Source organism: Mycetomoellerius zeteki, unplaced genomic scaffold (genome assembly GCF_001594055.1).
Source record: "Mycetomoellerius zeteki isolate Tzet28-1 unplaced genomic scaffold, Tzet1.0 scaffold707, whole genome shotgun sequence".
Classification (NCBI taxonomy): domain Eukaryota; kingdom Metazoa; phylum Arthropoda; class Insecta; order Hymenoptera; family Formicidae; genus Mycetomoellerius; species Mycetomoellerius zeteki.
Genome location: NW_017257728.1, coordinates 2,307 through 10,732, shown reverse-complemented (window position 1 = coordinate 10,732; position 8,426 = coordinate 2,307). Strand labels below are relative to the sequence as shown.

General features: G+C 34.2%; 1 protein-coding gene across 1 annotated transcript; it reads right to left on the bottom strand.

Annotated features, from left to right (window-relative positions):
* Window positions 1-1,191: 1,191 nt before the first annotated feature.
* LOC108729230 (A-kinase anchor protein 17A) lies at window positions 1,192-7,413 on the bottom strand. Its single transcript, XM_018458243.1, has 8 exons — window positions 6,716-7,413; window positions 5,046-5,251; window positions 4,180-4,602; window positions 3,814-3,962; window positions 3,021-3,228; window positions 2,756-2,920; window positions 2,461-2,608; window positions 1,192-2,326 (listed from the first exon to the last, which is right to left on the bottom strand). The coding sequence occupies exons 1-8, from the start codon at window positions 6,885-6,887 to the stop codon at window positions 1,302-1,304; spliced, it is 2,496 nt and encodes an 831-aa protein (XP_018313745.1). The 5' UTR covers window positions 6,888-7,413; the 3' UTR covers window positions 1,192-1,301.
* Between the last annotated feature and the right edge of the window lie 1,013 nt (window positions 7,414-8,426).

Sequence of the window (8,426 nt, the reverse complement as noted above, 5' to 3'; positions counted from 1 at the left end):
AAATAAAGATAGAAAAAAAATGATAGAAGAATCTATTGTTTAGTATGATCTATCGTTCCATGATATTTTTTCAAATAGATTCACTTGTATGTTATAATAATATATTTGAGTATTTAATATATAATAAAATTAATATAAAATATATAGCAAGTGTGTATATATTTCCGATTATCTTAATACTTATCTTAATACTTTTATATACAGAATAATAATTGATTTACTTAAAAAAATACGAATCCATTTAATGTAGTCCAACGAACTGTGCACCGAAATATTTCCGGACTAAACACAATTAAACCACTATAGTGAATTTCGCGAATTAAATTAAATTCTAATAATTTCGATGCTCAATCAGGCATCATACCATATTTCAAAAAGTTTTTCAGCATATTAATATCTTTGAAATATGGTATGATGCCTGATTGAGCATCGAAATTATTAGAATTTAATTTAATTCGCGAAATTCACTATAGTGGTTTAATTGTGTTTAGTCCGGAAATATTTCGGTGCACAGTTCGTTGGACTACAATTGTGGTATACCATATATGTCAAGTACATATATATCATATTTAGTGATTCAAGATTGAATTATTTAAAGCATTTTAAGATCTAGCTTCGACCGTATACGGCTCTTATTTATCGGTTGTGTTTCTCACATACGCGGTCTGAAAAATGATATTATTCTTAATTAACCTAGCTTAGTTTCTGACAGAATCATTTTATATATGTGTAGGCTAATCAGCATGATAGAAGTAATAGTATTATGCAATCAGTTTGAATTCGAATCGAATCGAATCGAAAATCGTTATCAATACATAATGCCAATAAGTATATTAGTTTTGTCTTTCGAAGTTTACGAAATCTTGCAATTTAATTGCAAGTACATAAATAATGCAGTATATAATAAACAGAACTTTTCTTCACACACAAAAAATTATTCTATTTTTTTACATACTTCGATACGTTAATGTTGACTAATGTTGATTATCATATCTTCATTATTAATTAATTTGAATTAATGCTTTTAAAGATTTCCATTCAATTAATTTCATCATATAAGTAAATGTAGAATAAAAATATTTTAAAAGTTTAATTTAAATACAAAAATACACAGAAAAACTGCATCATAACGTAATTATTTACACATTATATACAAGAAGAAAGTTCTAACTACATTTTATAACTAGAGAGACTTTAAGTATTCGCACTGTTGTAGTAAGTGTACTAAAAGTATGATTATTTCTTGTATATCGGTATATTTAATTTCTTCTTGACATGTTTTAACAAAATCAAGTGCTAAGTTAATTCTCAAGCGCTTCTGCGCTTTGCATTTTCGCTGTTTTTGTTGTTTCTTCTTGAATAAGTTTTTCAGATTCCTTGCTCACGTCTTGCTCGTTAATATTATTTGCGGAGGCAGCTCTTGACCAGGAGCAACTTCTACGACCTGGTGACTTTGGCAAAGACCAAGAACTACTGCGTGATCTTCGTCTGGGTGATGTGGGTCGTGATTTCGCTCGTGTAACTTTGACGATAGAAGACGACCTCTTGCCACGCTTACTCCTGTAACGATTTCTGCTGCGAGACTTGGAACGACTTCTAGACCGTGAATTTCGTCTGGACCTAGAGTGACGCGTTTTGGAACTTGACTTGGATCTACTGCACAATTTGTTACTCTTGTGCCTCGTCTTAGAGTTAGATCTTGACTTCGTTTTCCTTTTCGAGCAAGATCTACTTGGCGATTTTCGGCGACTGCGCGATCGAGAGCGATTTCTAGACCGAGACTTCGATCGACGCGATCGCGACTTTGATTTACGCGATTGTGATCTCGATCTGCGTGATCGTGATCTTGATCTGCGTGATCTCGATCTGGATCTTGACTGCGACCTTCGATCACGACTCTTGGAACGCGAATCGCTACGCCTTCTACTACGCGATCTGGAGATACTCCTAGATCTTCTCTTAGAAACCGATCTAGTCCTCGTTCTTGAGATAGATCTACTAGTTGATTTTTGGCGGTTATGTATTCTCGATTTTTGTTGCTTCGAATCTCGCTCGACCAGATGTGTAAAATATTCGTAATATTGTCCGTTATACAAATAAGGATTTGTCAGCGAATAGTTCATCTCATATCGTGGAACAAATCCCCGGCCTCTGCCCATAGGTAACATAGGATGATGAAGTGACATCGCAGAATATCCTGGCGACCGCATCATCTGTCCTCTCGCATATCTCGGCATCCTCATTGCATGGAATGGTGCCATCGACGGTAACACTGACATCGACATTGAACCAGAATAATCATAAGGAAGATTTCCTGCTACAGCACCTGTGTATACATATATATAAAATATATATGTATATATATACAAAATATCTTTGTCTACTTATATAGTTATATTTTATTATTTTTATATTCCACAGTGTGTATGTATAAAATATTTTATATGGCTAAGAATTTACCTGTAGACGAAGTTGCACCATCGTTTTTTATCAAGACACTCTTGAGCTTTTTCTTACTTGTCTCTTTATCTGATTCTTCCTCAGTTGTGCTGTCTGAACCAGAGTTATCGCCCTTTTTCCGTTTTTTCTGCGTTTTCTTTTGCTTTTTCTGTAAACAATTTTCTGTAAGTAATATTATTGAATGCTAATTCTTAAAATTATTTAGTGTAATAACTTTCAAAGATATAAAATACTGTGACTTAAAACCGACTTTGTGTTTTGTTATTAATATATAATGGACCTGAAGTAGTTATACCTTTTTCTTTTTTTCTTTCTTCATCGTTTTCTTCTTAATCTGCTTTTCCTTATTTTTTTTATCGTTTTCTGAATCTACTTTCTTTTCATTTGTTTGATTGTTTTTCTTTTCACTCTTTTTTTCCGTGTTTTGATCCAGCTTAATCTCTTTTTTCTCCACTTTCGTCTATAATTAATAAAATATGTTATCAGTGTTCACGAATTAATTTTGTTTCATTTAATTTTAAAAAGATTTTATGTATATTGCATATTTTGTTATCATCTACCTTTATCCTATCAAACAATTCATCTAATAAACGTATGCTTTCCAACTGCCGTTGAGCTTTTATCAACTTTTGTTCTTCTCTTGCAATCTTCATAGAAACTTTGTCCTCTTCTTGCTTACGAAATTTCGTAAGGGCCTTTCGTTTTCGTCTTTCTTCCCGGTTTCGTCGTCGATTTGCTTTCGCTACCGAATCTGCTTCCTCCTTTTTTCTAAGGTCAAAACAAAAATAATTTTATATTGCAAAATAATATTATACAGTATTTACGCAATATAACGAATAATAAATAATATTCAAGCTCGTATGTGTAAAACAAATGTAAAAGATTACGAAGGTCAAGAAACGAGCAAATGACTACGTTTACATCGTGCGCTTAGTACGTAGAAAAAAAATGAAAACATTTTTATTATACAATCCGAGCGGTAGCTATCGATTGAGCGTACATAAAACTTAATCGATTCAACCGTTATTGAGATCTGATAATTTCAATCCCTCGCAAAGCGCCGGCTCGCGTAAAGGAGGCACGGCAGTGTCAAGCTGCGCTTGATTTAGCGCCGAGACACTACCGTGTCTCCAGATTAGTTGTATTAAACAAAACACACATCTTTATAATATCAACATTCATTATTTTATATTAAACTGATACCTTTGGATTTAAAATTATTGTTCGTTTCTTATGGCTCCTGCACACAGAATGCGGCAACGTTTGCCGCGTCCTGTCTGCGGAAGCCATTAGCTTTCTACATTTATTTTACGGAATGTATCTTAAAAGTATTTTTTTCATTAGAACACTTACCTCTGTTCCTCTTGCCGTTTTTTTTCTGCTTCCTCTCTCTTCCGCATTTTCTCCGCCGCTAAATTATCCTGTGCTATTAAACGTTTTCTCTCGAAGTCACGGTGCGATATCGAACTGTCACTCAAATGTTTGGTCTTATCAAAATCAACCTGTATGGAATTATTTCAGTCAAACATCAAAAGACATTCGATTAAATAATCTTTCTTCTTTTATTCTACTTATCTTTTATTCTACTTTTTCAAAATAATTTACCGTATATATCATTGTAATCATTGTAATTAAAATATGTTATGTTAAATTTGAATGTTATTATTGATGCAGAAAAAAGTATTGATCGCAGATATTATATTTTCTATTAAAAATTACTTTTAATGTTGCGGTTAACGAGTTCTGACCATCCTTCTTCAGCAGCTTCATGCCACGCAGAGCGTCCATCGCCCTGACAAAATCCATGTATTCGACATATTGTACGTACACGTCGAAAAAAATGCCATCTTCGAAGCTGAATTTATGAATGTTATTACCGAGCCGCATCCTGGATCTGTAGGGATCCGCGGCGGGCACGTCAACTTTCCTCAATGCGCCCCATTTTTTGAAGATCTTTGTAATGAGTGACTCACTCGGTAAATTTGCATTATCTTCGGTAAACCATTTAACCGGTAAACCGGTAATATGGATAGTATCCGGTCTTTCACCGGCCTTTAACTCGTTCATATGTTTTGCATCCCTAAAATAGGAGTTCCAGCTATGTCTGGTTGGGAAGTCATCCTTCGCCTCGGCCGCGCGGACCTTAATGTTGAAGTCGAACATTAACTCACAATTTCGTTTTTATACAATAATAAGTTGGTTACCATTACATAAATAAATCAAATAACAAGGGCCAAAAATAGTCAGTTAGATCTTGATGCCCAATAATACACGTAAAATTTAAATACACCTAGTTATATAAACGCGTCGATTATGAAATGTATTTAAAATTTACATATGAATATTATTAGGCGTCAAAATCTAGCCATATTTGGCTGTTTTTTTACTTATTTCCTATTTTATAGCTAATATTTGTCTTAAAAACTATTATCTTCGTTGTTATTTAAAAAAAATATCTTCTTTTTGTTCATCCTTTAGCCCTTACATATTGTTCGTTATTAATTAATCTCCAATGAAACTCGAGCTACAAATTTCACTGCGCTTAATTAAAAATGTATTGCACGATGAAACCTGACTGTGTTTACCTTGAGAACATTGGAGAAGCCGGACAGATTCAACTGTTGCAAATCCAATCTGGCCAGCACTCTCGGCAACCTGCACCGGTCCCGCAGGTCGCCCTCCAGCCGGATGAATTCCAAGGTGCTCTTGGCCACTTTCAGGGATGAGAATTCGTCCGGCAGTATAAGCGCGCGTATCTTCTCCATTACCTCCCATGTCGATATAGTTTTGCCTGTTTATAGCGCAGTTAAGAGTCTGTAAGAAGCTATCTTTACTAAAGCTGTTACAAGTGCTCGTGGCATCGCACGGATCACTTGGGATCATGGTTTTTCTTCCAACAGGTGCTACGTTATTCTCCTGTCATTTTCCACTAGAGACCATCGACGGCATAAACATACGATTGTGATAGATTCTTTATGGTATGATTTTGTTGCGACAACTTTGTCTCCCAAAAAAAATGTTATAAATTAGTTAAAATAATAGATTACTAATAAACAATATTATCAAGATAAATGATTATCATCGCTTAAGTAAATGCTGTTAAAAGTAAAGTGCTGGAGTAATAAGATGGATACAAAAATATGTTTGGAATTAATATCAGATACAAATTAAAATTAAAGAGATAAATGATATCGGTATTTAATTAACATTAAAAATATATGTAGTATAAATATATATATAATTAAAATTAGAATATATAAAATGATAAAAGTTGAAATTTGAAGAATTAAAGCTCATAAATTGCGTGTTATTCTTATAATAAAAATACATTGCAATTTCAACATTAATATCAAAATGATATGATAATTCTAATTTCTTACGATATCAATCTTATATGAAAAGAAAAAAAGTTTACCTCGTTTTCTAGAAATTCATTATCATAATATAGTCCTCTCATTTAATTAACTTTGAAATTATAAAGAGAAACATATTAATATCTTCACAACAGCCCTAATTTTATTAATATAAATTATTCTGTTATATATTCTATTAAGTAATAAAAAGAGACTTCATAAAATGCAGGAGCATATGAAGTATATAATAAATAGAACATTCTAATTTTTTTTAACTCTAAAATATACCTTAAAGCTCGAGTGTTATTAAAATAAAAAGGAGCTATATAAATTCAATTGACAGAAATATATTACAGTTAAATGGAAAAATGTTCTATTTCTTTTTTCATAAACACATGTTAGCATTAGGTATAGATAAAAAATATTACAACTCATGATTATTGAGATTGTTCCAAAATTAATTACAATAAATTATTAATTTTAATATTTTAATTGTAATAAAAATTTTAAGGTGCATAATCAGAAAAGGAAAATTGGAGTTAAAGCATAGTTGATAAAATGTAAACATCAGTTTAAATACTTGTTCGAGTTCTGTCGGCTTGACTCCTATTGCCTAATTTTTCTTCTCTGCTTATTATTTCATGTTCAGATCACGATAAGAATTTTGTGCAAGAATTATGATGCTACAATATACAGTTCCGAATCTATTACAGCACGATATTTAACATTAGGGTATAGAAAATGATAGAAAAGCTAAAATTTAAAGAGAATTAAAGTTCATAAACTCTGAACATTATTCTTATGATAAAAAAGAAAGAAGGGAACAAAAGGCAGAGAGAAGAGAGTCGAGGTCCATCCTCCGGAGAGGAGGCCACTGATACTGATGACGATGTTGTTTTTACCTGGAGTCTTCAGTTGGGGCAGACTGACCGACACGTTAACTTTGGCAAGCGGTTTCAGATAAAGCGCGTGCGACGGATACAACGGTATAATGTCGCTCAGATCCCTACAGCTTCGAAATCGGTTAGCAACCTCGCTACTGGGAGTTTCACCTACCTGCTTATTGTCGCTCATCGCCGGTTAAAAAAAGCTAACTGTAGCTAAGATTTACGATTTAATTTTGGCCGAATGATTCTCACTCTCTATCTTACACTTGGACGTCTCTTACGATAAGCTGGCGGGATGAGAACAACTCAGTAGAGAGGTTACGAAGATCTTCGCGGGATGATGCTGGGCTCCGCTGCTACTCTACTGCGGCACTACTGTGGATTACTATACGCGACGTCGCGACCACGCCACTCGAAAAATCGCGGATGCGCGAGCGAATGGACGAAACGATGGTCTTCGTGGACGATCTTCGGTGCGTACGCATCAGCATCGGTGCGCATCCTTCGTGATTCCAATTATTCTCTCATTCATTGATTCATGTGTCGGCGCTAACGAAAAGACATTTTGAGGGGAAAAAAACGCAAAACATATCGTACACCACACGCGAACGACTAATCGAAAATGCCGTTTAGAACTTAGAAGTTTTGTTTTAGGATCGTACAGACACTTCCGACTAGAGTCCTATACATAAAGAGACCCGACATTAATGTCCGAGTTTCTGATTGGCAGTCTGATATATATTCTGATTGGGTATCCCCTCCTAAGCGAACCAGCCATATTGTGACCACAGCTGTTTACAGCCTAAAAACGTTCATTTTTCAGTGCGCCTGGGTAGTATAACCCCTTAACTAAAGCCTACGGTACACGATGCTTGTTTTCCTGCTGGATTGTTCGCTGGATTAGAATCTTGCCACCGTATTGGCTGCGATGTTGGCACTGGCAGCACCGCAGCCAATACGGTGGCAAGATTCTAATCCAGCGAACAATCCAGCAGGAAAACAAGCACCGTAGGCTTTACTCTATACTCAACTGGTTTTCTTTCTCCTTCTGACGACTACGTTTTCTTTCTTTTGGGAGATCCAAAAACTCAGTTGGAACTGCGTTTCTTTTAACACGACGCATCAATCTTGGTTGTCTGCCGGAATGCTATTGGGTCATCTTTTCTTCGATGCACTCGGGCAAAAAATGTCGCTCACAAATAACATCTAAAAATATGGTTTGTTAGTAATGTAATGACGAAATAAATAACAATAAAACAAACACATATATAACAATAAAAAAACGAAATAAAAATAGAAATAAATAACATTATATTTCTTAAATTTTAGAATGTAATGAAGATCGTTTTCGACTAATGCAAGATATAACGAAATGAAAATAGGATTAAAAAGGTAAAGTTTCAAATTGTTAAACGATCAGATTTAAATTTCAGAAATACAATGATCTTCATTAGAATAAAAAATTTAGGAAATATAATGTTTTTTATAGTCGATAATACTCACACTGAACGTGTTTTGAAATATGTGTTTGTTTACAAGCTTCCAGCCACTGCTTCCTCAGTTTCGGCTTTTGGGGGAAAGAAAACATACTTATTTTCTCTTTGTCGCGACCACTCTTATTTTTTACAATTGATGACACAACACGTCGACATAATGCATCAATGTTTATATCATGCAACGATGAGACTGACTGCTCCGTTGGCCAATTTGAATCAGACAAATTGCC

Excerpts from the sequence above, each read along its gene's own strand:
- LOC108729230 (XM_018458243.1), bottom strand. The coding sequence starts at position 6,887 with ATGAGCGACAATAAGCAGGTAGGTGAAACTCCCAGTAGCGAGGTTGCT. Across the intron at positions 3,229-3,813 it reads AAACGGCAAGAGGAACAGAG|AAAAAAGGAGGAAGCAGATT; the intron begins GTAAGTGTTCTA and ends TTTTGACCTTAG. Across the intron at positions 2,609-2,755 it reads AGAAAGAAAAAAAGAAAAAG|AAAAAGCAAAAGAAAACGCA; the intron begins GTATAACTACTT and ends AATTGTTTACAG.